Raw genomic sequence first — 19,068 nt, 5'->3', positions numbered from 1 at the left:
CCTATTCAGTTTCATTATTATTGTTTCATCTATTTCTTTCTGACTTGACCACCATCATTCCCATTCTATACCTCTGCAAGGTTCCACTAATTCTCCCAAAAACATAAACACACAACACATATAACATAAAAGAAAAACAAAAAAAAAAATCTTTTAGGAAAGTAACTTGGCCCCAGATATCTCTCTCTTCATGAACTTCAATTATATTCATGCTCATCTTACATATCATTACTTATTTTATCTACCATTCTAAGTCTTCTATATTAACTTCTCCACACATTTCACTCTTCTTAATTCTATCTTAATTAATCCATCTTAATTTGAATCATTACATTTGTATCTTTTGTCCATTCTTTATTGTCCCTTATAATAAAAAAAAAAGAGAATTTCTCCTGAAATCACTAATCAGAGTATGATGCCTTTCTGTCTCCCTCTAAATTAATCAAATTAACATTTAAAATAACACCCAGGACCCAATCCGATTCTGCTTGGTACATTCTATCTAAATAGTAAATCCAAAATAATTAAATACATAGTTAAACAGTAAATCTAAATGTTGAATCTTATAACATTCCCATTGTCTTTTCCAAAAACAAATGCTATAATAAAAATTTTATAATAACATCAATATCATAACCTTATTAAACTCTTTAATTAAAACTCAATATTCTAAACCTTCCCTTTAATATTATTAAATTTAAAATCAATCATTACTAAACATTTCAACATTTTAATCTCTTATCAACTCTTAAACCATTTTAATTTTCTATTTCTAATACAATGCTACAATATCATCTTATGTACCTTGCAAAACCTTTTTAAAGAATTTATACTTTACCCTTTATCCCTAAAAAGATTCCTTTTTCCCATCTAATTTCAAAACTTTGTAGCTTTTCTCCACCATTTTCCTTCCTTTCTTCCCCCACCAAACCTTTCTACCCCCCTTCTTCTAGCCTCTGCCTTACTGGCTTCCCTTCTCTGTTGTGTTCCTTTTCCTTTTGTTTACTATCATTATGTTGATTTTGCACCTTATTTTTCCCCTTCTTAAATGTTTTTTTAGATCTTAAGTCCTTCATTTCTCTTCCTTTCCCTCTTCCTTCTTTCTTGGTTAAATTCTGAAATTCATTAAAGATGGCTTCTTCCTCTCCTTCTTCTTCTTCTGCTGTCTTCATCTGCTGTAATGTTTGTTGATAGTTAGCAAGCGCCATTTCTAAGAAAAGGAAGGCTTCCCTCACAGCATCTCCATTTTTTTGTTTGCTCATATTCTTTTCTCAGTTCCTCAACAGAAAAAGCCATTATAAATCTTTTCTTCTCTTTTCTTTTCCCCTTCTTTCTTCCTACAACAACCAAGATATTTCAAAAAATAAAAATAAAACAGTCCCAAAGTTATCAATCAGTCCAAGCCAAGGCAAAGTTCTCACTTTCTCTTCCTGGGGTAGTATCAATCAGAAGAAAAGAAAGTACAAATCTGTTTCTTAAAGTCTTATTGCAATATATTTCAGTCTTCAAATCCTTAAGGCATCTCCTCCAACAGTCTTAGCACACAAATATTTTTTTAGTCCTCTCCCTTCTCACTTATCACTTAAAGCCAGTTTTTACCTAAAAAAAATAATAGGTTTCTTACTATCCACTTGTTAAATCCGTAGAGAAGGAGAGTAAACTTTCCTTTCAGCACCACCAAGCTGCCGCTTATTTTCTCTTCTAAAAGGTATCATTCAGAAAGCCATAATTTCCAGGAGTTTTGTTAAATATATCTTAGAGTCCCGGGGACCAAGAAAAACTTTCTCTTTTCAAAAGCTTTCTCCACTTCCTCCTGCGCATTCTTACCCGGCTGCCAGCTTCTTTGTGGCGGCCATTGCAGACCGCCGCTGCACCGTCTTGGGAAAAGGGGTTCTGCCGGCCGGGAGGGGGTCTGCAACACCCCCAAACCCCTTCCCGGATCCCCTATCTTCAGCTACCCCTGCAGGGTAGCCTAGCTCCGAACCCGTCCGGATCGGAGCACCAAAAACGGCTAGCGCAGCAGGGATCGCGCAGAGTCGCAAATCCCTGCCGCTCGCGAAGCCGACAAACCGGAAGTTCCTTATCTTCATTTTTAAGTGCTTTGGTTTTATTGCATTGCGAACAGTTGCTGGGGTGCATCCAGTTTCATTGTACTTGTACAATGACAATAAAGTTCTTCTAATCTAATCTTATAGCTTTTAGTGCAATACCACAAACTTTTCTTAAGTTTAGATCTGAAAACTGTTAAGTAGCACTAAATAATTTAATATGTCAATAAACCTCACAAGCTTTATTTGTTATGCAAGTAACACAAAATGTTTAGTGAAATGTTCAGGGAGGAAATTCTGTGTTTCAATTGTCACTGCAGAGTGATCTTTCTCCATGATAATCACCTAAGATAATTAGGTATAGAGAGCCAGAACAGTTTCTGTAGATTTATTAATTTACCTGCTATATTTGCTAACAGCTCAATCTCATACTCCGCACAATATACAATTGTAAAAACAGTTTTAAAACTGTTGTAAAAACAGAATATTATAATACGGTAATATTCCATTAAAAGTTAAACAAAAATATACATGTGTGAAGGAAGACCCATGCACTAATTATCTGGAGCAGAAAGTGTTCACAACTTGCTTAAATGCAAGAAGGTAACTTCTGATACTTTTTGACATTTGAACTATGCCTGGAAATAATCTAGTTATTAGTGCATCAGTGGGTTAGCCATGCAAAACAGAACCCTTCAAAGGACACACTCCACCCTATGAATCAGGTTACCCTATCTAAGGACAACCCTAAAGTGTTAGGGTTTTAATGATTAATGGCACAGGGTGAGGATATATTCATTCTTAAACTGGACAGCCCATGATCTTATCAGACTTTTCAGAATAATCAAGGGCTTCATTCAATTTGTGTCCTATTCTGTAATAACCAATATAATATTACTTAATTTTAATATTGTATAACCTTCATCTTCTTTATTTTAAGAAGTGGAGACTGAACTTAGAATGGCTACCTGTTTAAGAAGACAGAGATGGCATTACGGTAGGTGGTTTTCCAAATTTTGTGCTGGATGACTCCAACAGTTGACTCTTTCTCATGTTAGTTGGAGTTGGAATTCAAAATCTGGAAAATAAGAATCAGAGGTGGCATTCAGCAGGTTCTGACCAGTTCTGGAGAACCGGTAGCGGAAATTTTGAGTAGTTCGGAGAACAGGCAAATACCACCTCTGACTGGAGATTTTACAGTATCCTTCCTCTGCCACGCCCACCAAGCCACACCCACAGAACCGGCAGTAAAAAATTTTTGAATCCCACTACTGATCAGAATGCTTATCCGATTCAGAATACCACCATAAAAGATAAACACTTGATGCTATTCCCACGTATAGGCAAGGAGAAAAACGGCTCTTGTTGATTTTATGCCTGTCATGCAATTGCTGAAAACTGAGACTGCCCTTATAAAAGCATCCAACCTCCATAACTTGTGGATATTTCAACTTCAGATCCCTCCATTCCTAGCCAGTTCTGGTCATACTGGCTGGGAATCCAGGGAATCGAAAGCCCATACATTGTGGGAGCACCAGGTTGGCAAAGACCTCCTGGCTCATATATTAAGATTGACAGGATGTCAATTTGGCACATTTAAAGAAACAGATCGATCATTCGATATATCCATATATAACATAGGGACCTTAGAGCTCTTCTAGGCCAACCCCTTTCTCAAGGCAGAAGACTTATACCATCCTAGTCAAATGGTTGCCCATTTCTCAGATCTAATCGGATCTAGTTTAGCCAGATCTAGTTTAGTAACCTGTCTCATCCAGTTTAACAAAGTCAGATCTAATTAAGCACCTGGTCGGATCTAGTTTAGCAACCATTTGGATCTAGTTTAATTGGATCCAGTTTACAATCTAGTCGGATCTAGTTTAGCTGGATCTGGTTTACCAACCAGTTGGATCTGGTTTAGCAAAGTCGGGTCTAGTTTAACATCTAGTTGGATCTAGTTTAGCCGGATCTAGTTTAGCATCTAGTCCAGAGGTCTCCAAACTTGGCAACTTTAAGACTTGTGGACTTCAACTCCCAGAATTCTCCAGCCAGCATAGCTTCTAGATTCTAGACTAGATTCTCCAGCATAGCTGGCTGGAGAATTCTGGGAGTTGAAGTCCACAAGTCTTAAAGTTGCCAAGTTTGGAGACCCCTGATCTAGTCGGATCTACTTTAGTCGGATCTACTTTAGCATCCTGAAAACCTACAGGAGTTTAGGGGGAAAACAGTGTTTCCATCTAATGATCCGATTAGCCGCGGAGGTATCTTCTGAATTTCCTCCCGCCACCAGCCGCCTCATCCCAGTACCTGCGGCTCGGTCGCCGTCTCCCTCCCAGTCCCCGCCCCTCCCCTCTTGCAAGTACGGCGAGAGGCGAGGGACAAGCCTTCCGCGTTTAAGACCAGGGACGCCGGCTGCGCTTGACAACTACCGGTATTTCTACCGGGGACGCGAAGGCCGCCGTCCCAGGCGCCCGGACTCCGCCTCTCGAAATGCTACGGTGGCTAATAGGAGCGGGCCGCGAGCCGCAAGGGTTGGCCGAGGTAAAAGCCCGCGATGGGTCGTGAGGGGCGTTGATAAGTAGAAGTGCGGCGCGGCAACGGACCCCTTCGTTTTCCTGTCCTGACAAAGGGAGGATCTGGCGCATTTTGTTTATTTTATTTATGTCTGGTGGACGCAGCGCTGCACCTGCGTTGAGGAAATCAGAGCTCCCCCTCCCCCGATGCGTAGGCCAGTTACGCAGCCTTGAGCTGTGGCAAGTGGTAGTTTTCTCCAAGCCCCCCCAAAGAGTTCCCACATTGCTGGGAATTAGGGAAGCTGTGCTTTTCTTTCTTTTTTTTTTAAAGAGACCTCCACGTTGCGAAAGACCGACACCCCCCACCTTGGTAACCATTATCCCTGTAGTTGGTTTGCTCAAAGTAGGAGAATCGCCTCTTATTTTGTTCAGACCGAGTTCCTGCTCCTTCTGTGTGTTTGTCTTCGTGAATATGAAACTGAATGGCGCAACTACTCTCTTCTTCCTCTCTTAAAAGAAAGGACTAAAGAAAACAGAGGCAAAAGACTGAGGAAACATGGAGACAAATGGTTAAAAGTGAGAGAGCACTCTTGAGAAAAGAAACATGGATTTAAAATGGGAAATGGATGAGATTCAGCTTCATAGAATAAATGCACCCCTTTTTCAATGGAAACGACATGAGTTTAACAGGCACCCAGAAGACTTCAGGACTTGGTTGACTAGTTTTCCTGCCACTCAGATTACAATAGAGCAGGGGTCTTCAAACTTGACAGCTTTAAGACTTGTAGACTTCAACTCCCAGAATTCCTCCTCCAAGTCATGTTAGCTCAGGAATTCTGGGAGTTGAAGTCCACGAATCTTAAACTTGCCAAGCTTGAAGACCCTTGTAATAGAGGAAGAAATTGCCAAATGTTTTGTTGACAAATGTTTTGTCAACCCTGGCTCTAAAATTGTTGAGTACCTAAACAATGTAGCAGTGATTGGCTACAGTCTGCAAGATCTAGAAGTACATAAAATGACCTTAGAACATATACAGTAGAATGGTATTGCCTCCCTCTCACTTAATAAGAATAGAAGAGTCATACAAAATCCATTGTTGACAGAAATAGTAGAAACCTTTAAATGATTCTTTTGAGACTGAACCAGCAGTCTCTCTCTCCCAGTTAAGTGTAATTCCCCCTTTTGTTACAGACAAAAATGTATATGTGGCTGTTAACCAGATCAGTAGGTAGAAGGCGAGTGAGGAAGAAGTGGGTGGGAAGTCATATACAGTTTTCCTACTTCATTATGCCTACTTCCTTTGCCAGCTGCCTATTGGCTGTGCTATTTTTGGACATACAGGTAGTCCTTGACATACGACTGGTCATTTAACAACCATGACCATTCAAAATTACAGTGGGCTCAGAAAGAGTGCTCTCTAGTCAGAATCATCACTTTCAGCTACTTTCACTATTCAAACACCAAGTTATCAATTAAAGGAAAATTGATACAAAATGTATTTAAATTTATTAGCTGCCTACCTCGAATCAACTCTGTGTGTCATACAAAGCTTGCAAAAAAAGAGAGAAAAACCAAAACCATAAAATCATAGAGACAGCTCAGACTGATATAATCTGATAAACAAATAAAGACAAGAAGTGTCTCAGATACCAGTCCCTACGCCATATGTTTTAAAATATTGCATAGATTTATTTATTTATTTGATTTGTCAATCGCTTACAAGATAATAGGTATAAGGATAAACATAGTTATGAATAAAAGAAATGAGTACATATAAGAAAAATAAATGAAACAACAGGATAGGGACGGTAGGCACATTGGCCCCCTACAGACCTCTTAGGAAAGGGGTGAGGTCAACAGTAGAAAGTCTAAGGTTAAAGTTTTGGGGATTTGGGGAAGAAACCACAGAGTCAGGTAGAGTATTCCAGACATTGACCACTCTGTTGCTGAAGTCTTATTTCCTGCAATCAAGTTTGGTGCAGTTAACCTCGAGTTTGTATCTGTTGTTTGCTTTTGTATTGTTATGGTTGAAGCTGAAGTATTCATTGACCGGTAGGACATTGCAATGTGTGATTTTATATACTATACTTAGATCGGACCGAAGACGGCATAGTTCTAGGTTTTCTAGGCCTAGAATTTCGAGTTTGGTGGCATAAGGTATTCTGCAACGAATAGAGGAGTGTAGAACTCTTGTGAAATATTTCTGGACTTTCTCAACTGTGTTAATATCAGATACGTAATATGGGTTCCAGACTGATGAGCTGTATTTAAGTATTGATCTGGCAAATGTTTTGTATGCCCTAGTTAGTATTATGATATTACCAGAGAAAAAGCTACGGAGGATTAGGTTAATAACTCTTAATGCCTTTTCGGCTATGTAGTTACAGTAGGCTCTAGCACTTTGGTCATTAGAGATGAGTCCTTGACAGAATTTGGATCATTAACAAGGTCTTGACTATTCAGCTTGTATTTTATTTTCTGATTTTTTTTGCCAATATGTAAGACAGAGCATTTATTTGTTGAGATTTGAAGTTGCCATTTGTTTGACCATTCTGATACATAGTCGAGGTCTTTTTGAAGGGTAGCAGTATTGTCAGTGGTGTTGAATAGCTTTACATCATCAGCGAAGAGAACACAGTTGCTCTTAATATGATCACAGAGGTCATTTATGTAGAGTATGAAGAGAGTTGGTCCTAGAACACTGCCTTGGGGGACTCCACTGTTGACAGGTACAGAATTTAATAAGATGCTCCCAATTTTGACTATTTGTTGTCTGTTTGACAGGAATGCTTCTATCCAGTTATGCAGTTGTCCAGAGATATAAGATTTTAGTTTTAGGAGTAGTTTGTCATGTACCACTGAATCGAAGGCTTTACAGAAGTCTATATAGATTGCATCTATTGCTTTGCCCTGATCGAGTTGTGTAGTCCATATGTTTTTGTAATGTAAGAGCTGCAGATTACAGGATAATTTTTTTCTGAAACCAAATTGTTTATTAGAGAGTGGGTTGTTTGTCTCTAAGTAGAGGATAATGGATTGGTTAATGATTCCATGACTTTACAGGTGATGCAGCATAAAGAGATTGGTCTGTAATTTTCAACTAGACTGGGGTCTCCCTTTTTGAAGATGGGGATGACCGTGGCTTGTGACCATAGTTTTGGCAAGGAGTTGGTCCTGAAAGATTTTTCAAAGATTATGCTTAGAAGTTCGGCTATGTCAGTGGATAGCTTTTTAAAGAAGTAGGCACATATTCTGTCCGGTCCAGTAGATAGAGATGGTTTTAGATTGCATAGTGCTTTTTCAACATTGTCTTCTGTAAAACTGATATGTATTAGATCATTGTAGTTGTCTGTGGTTCAACTAGGAAATACTGGGTATGATCCATTGCTGTTTACAAATACTGAGCCAAAAGAATGTGTTAAAGAGGTTGGCTTTAATGGTGTCGTTGCAGTCTTTACCATTAGGTCCTATCAGGGGTGGGATGGATCTTGAGTCTTTTAGTTTGTTGTTTACAAAGTTGTAGAAAGCGTGGGTGGAATTGGTGCGTAGAAGGTTTTTCTCTTGTTTAATGTGATAATTGGTACATTCAGTCTTTATCTAGTGGCATAAATTTTTGTATCGGCTTTTGATTCAAAACAAAGATGGTATACAATTCCATCAATAATAGCTGAAAACAGACTGCAATAAATGTTGGAAATGTCATGAAACAGAAGGAACATTTTACCACATTTGACATGTAAAAGAACTCAAAAATATTGGAAAGACATAGTAAAATGCAGAAAATTGTGATTTGAAATGAAATCACAATTTTTCCTAGAAGTAAATCTTAGAAAAAAAAATCAAGAAAGATAATTTAAAGAGATACATGAGCAGCAAAAATAAACGAGACTCAACATTGGAAAAATACAATTCTAACAATATCTGACTGGGAACTTAAACTTGGAAAATATGCAGCTATGCTTAAACTAAACTTAATACTTATACAATAGAATTTTAACTAAATTTAAGAAGAATTGTTCCCATACATACAATATATTACTCAGCATGGCAAATATATCTGCTTATAGTCTGGCTTTTAGGGGCCCTGAATATAGAAATACTATACACTGCTCAAAAAAATAAAGGGAATACTTAAACAACACAATGTAACTCCAAGTCAATCACACTTCTGTGAAATCAAACTGTCCACTTAGGTAGCAACACTGATTGACAATCAATTTCACATGCTGTTGTGCAAATGGAATAGACAACAGGTGGAAAGCATAGGCAGTTAGCAAGACATCCCCAATAAAGGAGTGGTTCTGCAGGTGGTGACCACAGACCACTTCTCAGTTCCTATGCTTTCTGGCTGATGGTTTGGTCACTTTTGAATGCTGGTGGTGCTTTCACTCTAGTGGTAACATGAGACGGAGTCTTCAACCCACACAAGTAGCTCAGGTAGTGCAGCTCATCCAGGATAGCACATCAATGTGAGCTGTGGCAAAAAGGTTTGCTGTGTCTGTCAGCATAGTGTCGAGAGCATGGAGGCGCGAGCAGGAGACAGGCCAGAACATCAGGAGACGTGGAGGAGGCCGTAGGAGGGCAACAACCCAGCATCAGGACCGCTACCTCCGCCTTTGTGCAAGGAGAGATAGGAGGAGCACTGCCAGAGCCCTGCAACATGACCTCCAGCGGGCCACAAATGTGCACGTGGCTGCTCAAATGGTCAGAAACAGACTCCATGAGGGTGGTATGAGGGCCCAACATCCACAGGTGGGGTTGTGCTTACGGCCCAACACCATGCAGGATGTTTGGCATTTGCCAGAGAACACCAAGATTAGCAAATTCGCCACTGGTGCCCTGTGCTTTTCACAGATGAAAGCAGGTTCACACTGAGCACGTGTGACAGACGTGACAGGGTCCGGAGATGCCGTGGAGAACATTCTACTGCCTGCAACATCCTCCAGCATGACCTGTTTGGCAGTGGGTCAGTAATGGTGTGGGGTAGCATTTCTTTAGGGGGCCGCACAGCCCTCCATGTGCTCACCAGAGGTAGCCTGACCGCCATTAGGTACCGAGATGAGATCCTCAGACCCCTTGGGAGACCATATGCTGGTGTGGTTGGCCCTGGGTTCCTCCTAATGCACGACAATGCTAGACCTCATGTGGCTGGAATGTGTCAGCAGTTCCTGCAAGACGAAGGCATTGATGCTATGGACTGGCCCGCCCGTTCCCCAGATCTGAATCCAATTGAGCACATCTGGGACATCATGTCTTGCTCCATCCACCAACGCCATGTTGCACCACAGACTGTCCAGGAGTTGGGGGGATGCTTTAGTCCAGGTGTGGGAGGAGATCCCTCAGGAGACCATCTGCCACCTCATCAGGAGCATGCCCAGGCGTTGTAGGGAGGTCATACAGGCACGTGGAGGCCACACACACTACTGAGCCTCATTTTGACTTGTTTTAAGGACATTACATCAAAGTTGGATCAGCCTGTAGTGTTTTTTTCCACTTTAATTTTGAGTGTAACTCCAAATCCAGACCTCCATGGGTTGCTAAATTTGATTTCCATTGATAATTTTTGTGTGACTTTGTTGTCAGCACATTCAACTATGTAATGAACAAAGTATTTAATAAGAATATTTCATTCATTCAGATCTAGGATGTCTTATTTTTGTGTTCTCTTTATTTTTTTGAGCAGTGTATATTAGATCAGTAGTTAGGATGGGACCAAGAGGAGTAAAAAAATGGGCATAATCTATTGATTGAAAAATATTAAGACTATAAATTGTGTGATGCTCAGTTTTATTTTTCTAGAAATCTGTACAGACTATTGGTGAAGAACAAGCTCAGAATCCGTATACTGAGCTTCTTGTGCTGAAAGGTCACCATGATATAGTGCGTTTTCTAGTGGCAATTGATGACTACAGGTGAGACATTACTTCTATACTCCTCATTTGCACTGTAAAGATGACTTCAATTATTTTTAAAAAATGCATCTTAATGTTTGCTTTCCCAAATTGAAAAATGTATGATGCTTAGTTCTTACATATAAATTGATAGCCTTTAGCTAAAACCCAATTAAAAGACATCTGTCAAAGATTTTGACAGAGCAAGTTGTATGATTTTAATTGCCATTAGCTTTCCCCATTTCACTGGAAACAGATGTCTCAGAATGCATTATTTCACAACAGCTATATACATTTCATAAGTTGTTTTCTTATCAGCAAACATTGGAAAGAGCATTTTACCCAAAACAAAAGATACCTTACTGGTTTTGGTGAGATAGAATAAACTGTACAAATTAGCTACATGTTATCAGTTATATCTCTCAGACACATCACACTTTATTCCATATTTTTGAAGAGCAGGTTGTGTTAAGTTTACACAGTGAAATGTAGTACAGAGTTTTAAAGCAAATTTGACATACTAAACTAAAATCATTTTTTAATAATATTTATTTAAAGAAGAATAATTTATACAGAAGAATATTACATCTTCCTTTAATTATAATACAATTTTATTTTCATTGTTCCTTATTCAGTCACTAGAGGATTTTTAACTTATTATTTTATTTGATTGCTTCCAAAACATTAGCATTGTTACTTGGCTTCTGAAACAATTTTATTTAGTTTTCATAATTCTTTGATTGCATTTTTGTCAACTGTTGTAAGCCAGGTTTCATGCTTCAGCTCTCTAGATAATTTCATCTTATTGAGAATTTTGCAGAGGGATTTTCTTGTTTTCTCTGTGGCTCAGCTAAAACCAGTGAGTGGAAAATTTTCTCAGATTGGTTTCTGAAGATACTAAATAAATCCTGTATCAACCTAACAGGCAGCTGCTTTTCACTTCTTTTCTTTTATGTTTTTGAACATGAAGAGAAGGTCATATTGATTGCAAGATCACTAAAGAAGGCTAAGCCTTAGCAAGCATCTTTCAAAAAATGGAATGAAATAAAATTGCAAGTAATACTCTAGCATTTGACACATTAAACTGGACTGAATTCGTAACACACTTTAAAAATTGCTTGTTTGATCATTTGGTGCTCCTCCAGGAAATAGACAAGATTATAGAGGATGGTGATCATGACTGGAAAAGAATCAGATGACCCATGAAACACCAACTTGGTGAAAAGAAATCCATTTGCAATATGAGATTGATCTGGCAGGGGAATGTCACATGAAAACCTGAGTTTCATAGTTTAATTATTTTTTAAAAAAATCTAAAGCATTGTTCTTTATTGAGACATTAATTCTTTCTAGAAAATTTTAAAAAGTATAGCTATGCAACATAATGTGATAGTAATTCAGTATATAGTTTCAGAATTAAATTTAGCTTGTAGCAGGCTAGTGTTTCTTATCTGGATTCAGTGTTTTAGATGACTATTTTGACCTTGTTATAACAAAGGAATGCAGAGGTGCTAGAAATGGAAGCCCAATCATATAAAAATATAATACACATTTTATTTATTCAATAATAACATGATCTCATTTTGAAGATTTAAGTAAACTTTCTAAGGTTCAGTTCATTTATGTCTTTGTATATATCTGTCACTGGTCTATTTAAATAATGATTATCAATGACCATTTTTATTGCTTTTTTGTAATGTAATTACAGATGTCTTCAATATTTGTTTTCATTACTAGGTTTGCATCTGCTGGTGATGATGGAATTGTATGTCTCTGGAATGTCCAGGTTTGTTTTGAAAATTAAAAATTGTTTATAAAAATATCCATAGATATAGATTGGGTGATGTTTAAATTCACAACTTGCTGAAACATAAAATTAGCTATTATTTGTATTCCAAAGATTTATAACAGAATCATTATTGCAGAAGCAGAAATATAAATTTAAAAATGCAATCTGCAGGTCATAATAAAGAACATGGGTTTGTGAATGTAATTTATAGTTGAAAAGGTGAAGATGAAATGGGCATTTAGATTATCAATATCTTTACATATGTGCAGTATTAGAATATTTGTGCAGAAATGGTTCAATTACATGTTTTTCAATACTGTTAACAAATCAGTGAACTATTTTTTAATTTTATATGACCAGACACTTATGCAGTACAGGTAGTCTTTGAGTTATAATAGCAATAGGGACTAGGAGTGAGATAGCTCAGCTAGATGATCCTAAAGCATGACATCATGCGATTGCATTGCTTAGCAATGACAATACATGCAGTCCCATTTATTGTTGTAACCCCAGGATCTTGGGTTGTTTATCAGGAATCACAGGGAGTCCCAGGTACAGGCTGTTGGGGTATTGGGGGAGTACTGGAGGAGATTGGGGGAGGCCTGCAAGGCCTGGCACAGGTACACATAAGTTGTGGGAGGGAGTGCTATGAGTCACTAATTGCTCATTTATAATCGGACCTCAACTGTGTTTATTACTTTGCTTCAGTTTTCCTTCCCCCCTCCCCTCCACCATTTTGAATGTTCATCCAGGCGCTGGTATAATTAGAAAGAAAGGAGTTATTGTTTGTATTTACATTCATTAGAGAGAAGGGGATTGCAAGAGAGTAAGTAGACATACAATAGGAAATACACATAGAAAGAAATGTGCTCGCGCCAGCTGTTTGCCTAGCTTGTGCATGGCTCCCTGCTCTGAATACGCCAGGCAAACAGCTGTTGCTATTCTCATTATGTGTCTGCTTTCTCTTTGTCATTTCTTCCTCTCCAGTCTCTCTATTCTGTGAGGGAGAGGGGATAAAAACAATGGGTCAGTCACAGCAGAAATTGCCTTAAAAATTGCTTAAGCAATCTCGCCACTCTGCAAGAGAGGGAAAAAAGAAAAAAAAACCATCAGGCACAAGACAATGCGTACTAACTGTAATGTCAAACTTGTGGCTGAGAGAGACATGCTGGTCACAGACTTACATTTTCAGCACCATCATATTTTTCAGCACCTTGGAAGGGTTGCTGCACCAAATCTACAGTACTTGTCGATGTCAGAGTAGGTCGAAGCAGATCTTTCACCTGTTCCTTGTGTGGCTGCCTGGCCTGTCTACCAGTGGCTCTTGATCCTTGAATGTAATGAATATGGAGTTTTCTTTCTACTTTTGTACTCACAAATGTGCTGCTAGATATTTCAAAAATAGAAGCATTTTATAGTTGATACATGGCTTAATCTGGATTGTATTGAGTAAAAGGCATTTTATCACAGAATCAAGCTTCTTAAGAATGTTGATTTCCTTTTTTTCTTTTTCTTTTTAAAAAGCATTTGAAGTCTAAACTAGTAAAAACAAACGTATTCTGTTCAAAGTGCCAACTAAATTTAAGAAGTCAGAGCAAAAATTTTAATTGGCTTCTGGGTTCTGCGTATCTCTTCATTCTTTTCCATACCTGGCATTAATACAATAAATCATTTTAGTTAATATAAACACAAATCAAATACAATAACCTTTTTTAAAATTACCTATTTTGTATTACTAAGATAATTCAACTTTCTAGTATAAGAACACTGGTACGTTTTTAGAAAAGGCTCTAAATTGTATTTTTGAAAAGGCAAAATGCACTTCATATGGGGCATTGAAATATGCCTGGTGAAATATACAAATATTTTTCAGATTTTGCTGTAAGAATAGTAACAAAGGAATTGAAAGTCATCATTCTGGGGTAGATTTTCATTCATTCATTCATTCATTTTGTATTGCCACCCATCACATGCCACCCATCTTATGTTTATGACCCCATACACTATCTATGATATTGTTGGAAAAGATCCTGCCTGAAATTTTGAGAGCTTTTACCCACGCAATGCTGATTAACCTTCCTTAGCCTACCATTATCCAGATGTATTTTCTGTCACCTAATGTAATCGTTAGCTTACGGTGAACAGATTGATAGGATTTTCTGGAAAATAACAGCAGCAGGTGAGGGAAGGTTAATGGAGCAGTTATTTGCATTGTATAGTATCAGTTCTCATTTTGAGCATTCTGATTACAGTAGTTGTATTGTTTCTTCATAACACATGTTTCTGTGTTCATTTAGCACTGTTGTTATAACACCAAGTTTGTTTTTGTTTTTCAGACTGGAGAAAAGTTATTTGAGCTACATGCACATACACAAAAAATCACAGCTCTTGCAGCTTTTCCTTTGTCAGATACCTGTGAAGAAAAATGCCATATGATTTTGACAGCAAGTGCTGACAGAACTGTAGTTGTATCCTTTACTTTTTGACTAGAGAAATGCAGAATTGGTTTGTGTTGCATAATAAATGGTGCATATGACTCATAGTGTTATTACATCAAAGTTTGGAGTTTTAATGAGCAAATTGCTATAAAACTGCTATAAAAGCAATTTCTATGACAAATTGATTAGTGGCTAAAGAGGACAATGATAAGATGCAGTTGTGAAAACCTGGTTTACTCTGCACAAATCTTCATTGCATGGACTTTGCAAGGCTGTTGGTGATAATTAAGAATCTTCAGGTTGAACAATAAAAAGTCTTAGCAAAAGATTTTGCATATTTGCATACCTGGTAACTTCTCTTACAATAAGGAATTAAATTCTACAGGTGTCTTCTTCCATTATACCACATTTTGTGTGATAGCAAGAGGCTCAAGGAAACACTTTTGCATAGGATATAACTGTGGGAAATAAAATCATATCTAACTGGTTTCTCAATGTTATGCCTCAATTTTTTTAAATTATAAGATATATAAGAAATTTCAGCTGTTATTCTTAGTCCTTAATGATTGAAACCAGGTTTGGGATTGTGACAATGGCAGACAGATTCACAAAGTATCCTGTTTTCATTCCACCGTAAAGGTAAGTAAAACTGTGATTTTTTTTCCTATTTAATTTATTTGGATCATCGGTGTCAAACTCGCGGCGTCATGTTGCCATCACTTGATGTATCATGACATTACCCCCCTTCATGCAGCTGGGGTGGAGGTGGCCTGCACATGACGCATCTGCCCCAAGGGCCGCCAGTTTGACACCCCTGATTTAAATTTTAATCCTACACTGTCAGTTTTAAGGTTGAAGTTGTATATTCGTTACATACTATGAATCCAATCACAGCTAACAAATTTGCATGTTTTGGTGTTTGCCTAATCTTGTCCAATCATAGATACTTTGGGTTCCTTTTTACATACCTTTAGAGTTCAGTGAACTATATATGTTCAATCTTCTTAGTTAGAGCCATTGCACATTACCATAGAATGGATTCAATCACTTTGTCCATTTGCAAGAATATTAATCACTATTATAAATATCTTTGTATAATCTTGGAAGCCTATGGTTTTCAACCAATGTATTCTTGATTACTTCTCAAATTATATCTTTGAAATTATGGTGGAAGATTCCTTTAAGTGTGCAAACACATGCTTCTATCATTTATTAGGCAATTGCTTGAAATTCTCATTTAACGACCACAATTGAGACCAGAATCTTAATTGCTGAATGAAGCAATCATTAAACTCATGACTGCTTTGCTCAACAACTACAATCCCAGCACTACTAGTTGCAATCATTAAGTGATCTCCTGGGTCTTTTGGATGGATCAGAAGACCTGCCTGTCTTTCATTCTTAAGCTTTCCCGCAGCCACCAAAGGATTTCAGCTCCCCTCTGCGTACTGAAGGGAGATCCTTCAGCAGGCTGCAGGTACGGAGGTGAAATCTGGAAGGATTTCAGCTTCCCTTTGTCAACTTTGCTTGCAACCTTCCTGTTTTCATCTCTCTTGATTTCCCGAGAAAGCTGGCAGAGAAGATAGGAAATGACAACCACATGATCGTGGGGCTCTTGGTAATCAGTTATAAATGTGAGCCAGTTTTCCAATGCCCGAAATGTGGTCATGTGACCAAGGGTGTTGTGCAATGTTTTATGAGAGCCAGAAATGCTTTACAAGCCACAAAGCAGTCTTTAAAAGCTGGTGTAACTTTGAATGGTTGTTAAAACAACTGGTCATAAATCAGGACGTTAAACAAGTAATCATAAATTAGTTTTAAGCTTCTGTCTGACACAGAATGTGGAAAGCGATGTCAGTATTGGTCTTTAATATTAATACTTTTCAGGTGGCAGTACTGAGGTACTATCTGGTAACTTCTCTCTCATGTAAAATCTTAATTTCAGTTTTGTGCATTTAATGTTGACCTATTTGAAAAACCTGGAACATCTCTAGGACTAATTATTTTTGTGGTATTCAAAGTCTCATTTTGAGTTGCTTTCTTTTAAACAAAATTGGGCAAGGGATATGAAAACATTCTTCATGTGATATTGTCTTGACAAAAAAAATTTTTCAAAGATTTGAAAAATATAGATTGCAATCCTGCTTAATTTGAAAATAAGAGTTATTGAATGTAAGGGAACAATGACTCAGAGGGTTAAAGATGCTGAACTTGTCAGCTGGAAAGCTGACAGCCTGGGATCAAGATCTGAGTCCTGTGTGACCTAGCAGTTTGAAAGCATGCAAATGCAAGTAGATAAAAAGGTACCACTTCCATGGGAAGATAATTGCATTCTGTGTGCCTTGGCATATATTCATACTGGCCACATAACCATGGAAATTTCCTTGGACAATGCTGGCACCCTTAGCTAAGAAATGGACATGAGCATTGCCCCCTAGAGTCAGGTATGTCCAGATAGGGAAAACCTTTACCTTTTTGCCTTTGAGAAGACACACATTCAACTGCATTTATAATTCAACATGATCTTGAAATATTAGAATTTCCTTTTTTCCCTTTTCCCCTTTCTGCTTCATAAACTGCGTAAAGCTGTATAAATGATTATAAATGTTACTGGGAGGGAATTAAATGCTTTAGTATCTAAATGTTACTAGGAAATTGAATGTTTTAGTATCTAAACTTGATAATTTTATTTGAAAACATACTTCAAAAATATTACATCTTATATATCTGATTTTGTAATTTGTAGTGTTTGACTGTTCTTCAAAGAATAGAAGTATGGCTTTCTGGAGGAAGTGATTTGTGTGTTTGGAACAGAAAATTAGATCTCTTGTGTAAGACAAGTCACCTAACTGATGCAGGTAAACAAATTTAAATAACGTATTAAAACAGTAGAATGAATCTATATAATGTTATAACATTAATTTGGCAAAGTCTCTTTGATTCTAAAGATAACATATATTAAAGCGTAATGAAGGTTAAAAGAAGGTTAGAATTTATTTTCTTACTGGACACATGTAGGACTTTCAAATATAACAGCAACAAAATCTGAGTTGCATTTCCCATCATTTTTGTTGTTTCTTTTCATAACCCAGTCTATTTTGCTTATCCTCCTTGATTGAGACATCCTTTCATATTTGATTATTCTTTGAATGGCTTATTATTTGTTGCTTTATTGTTCTTGTTTATCTGACACTGATTCCAACTTATTTGGTTGTTTATTAGATCTGTGATGGGGGTCTGATGTATCAGATAGAGCTATTGGCCTCTTTCCTTGACTTTTCTTGAATTGAGAATTATCTCAATTCATCTGCTAATGACTGACTTGCTGGTGTGTCAAGTCTCTAGGAATTATTTTGGATTCTTGGATATGGCTCGGTCTAAAATTGCTACTAGGTAGGAGATTGGCTGAACATATCCATAAATGTGAATTAACAGAAGACATGTTGAAAACTCTTTTTAATTTCACAACATACTGACAATTTCAAACACGGTTTGATTTGAAAACTGGACATTTTGATCATGGCCAGATGTAAACATGCAAAAGATTCTTAGGATTGGGTGAAGCCTGACAGATATGTCTGGATTGAGACATGTATGTTTTGGCCTAGACATGACTAGAATACAAATGTTCCAAGAATAAGTGTTTTTATATAGGAGAATAATCCACGGTCATTGGTAGTATGCAGTAGCAAAGGTGAAGCATGAAAAATAAAATGCTGGGAATATTAGGAGATGGATGGAACCAATGGGGTATCAACCACCAATGCCCTTGACTTCAAGTTCAGTGTGTCGAAACTGCCTGCCCATTCCCCCAGTTTTCCAAGGGATTGCCTTTCCATATCTCTCTTTATGCTGGTATCCTTGGTTTCAAGTGCAACATAAGAAAAGATAGGGAATGAAAGACACTTGGCTAATTAGTAGATGGGGCAGCCAACAGACCATTCACAGAAAAATAGAAGAGATGGAGAAAACACACCAGTCTTGCCCTACTATGCTTTTGTGTGATTACTCTGGATTTTCTTTCAACTGAAGTGCAAACCCACCAATTTTGAGGGGAGGAGGGTTTGGTTTTTGCTGAACTACACTACATCCAGCACAATTTGGCAGAACTGCTGAACGTAGTATTTGTTTCAGGTTTGAATGCATTTTCTGCTTCATGCGCACCTTTAGCTATATCCAATAAGCCCTCCCAACACTAGCCATTGTCTCAAAATCTGTTGATAAAAAGATCGGAACATCTTTCATGGGGTGTCTTTGTGTTTTATCTCCTACACAGATAAAAATTGTTTTGTATAACTTCTTTTTTTGTGGCTTTCCTGGTAAGCGTTCCTAAGAAAAGCAAAACATATATCAGGGGATTTAAGTAGCCTTCGGAGAGTAGTCCGACGG

The 19,068-nt window shown here is 37.7% G+C and overlaps 1 protein-coding gene across 2 annotated transcripts in view; it reads left to right on the top strand.

The window, feature by feature from the left end:
- Window positions 1–4,428: 4,428 nt before the first annotated feature.
- Window positions 4,429–19,068, top strand: part of WDR41 (WD repeat domain 41) — a 37,067-nt gene continuing 22,427 nt past the window's right edge. Inside the window, exons 1-6 of one of the 2 annotated variants that reach the window (XM_026670600.2) lie at window positions 4,429–4,589; window positions 10,361–10,473; window positions 12,190–12,238; window positions 14,578–14,709; window positions 15,256–15,318; window positions 17,426–17,537. In XM_026670600.2, coding sequence (XP_026526385.2) covers window positions 4,539–4,589; window positions 10,361–10,473; window positions 12,190–12,238; window positions 14,578–14,709; window positions 15,256–15,318; window positions 17,426–17,537 — 520 coding nt within the window. In that variant the 5' untranslated portion in view covers window positions 4,429–4,538. The remainder of the gene's footprint in view (window positions 4,590–10,360; window positions 10,474–12,189; window positions 12,239–14,577; window positions 14,710–15,255; window positions 15,319–17,425; window positions 17,538–19,068) is intronic. The other variant, XM_087958309.1, reaches the window with a different exon arrangement.

This window comes from Notechis scutatus, chromosome 2 (genome assembly GCF_049901735.1).
Source record: "Notechis scutatus isolate UNSWTSFEM ecotype Mainland chromosome 2, rNotScu1.2, whole genome shotgun sequence".
NCBI lineage: Eukaryota > Metazoa > Chordata > Lepidosauria > Squamata > Elapidae > Notechis > Notechis scutatus.
The sequence above is the reverse complement of the archived record's forward strand: the minus strand, read 5'-3'. Positions and strand labels throughout refer to the sequence as shown.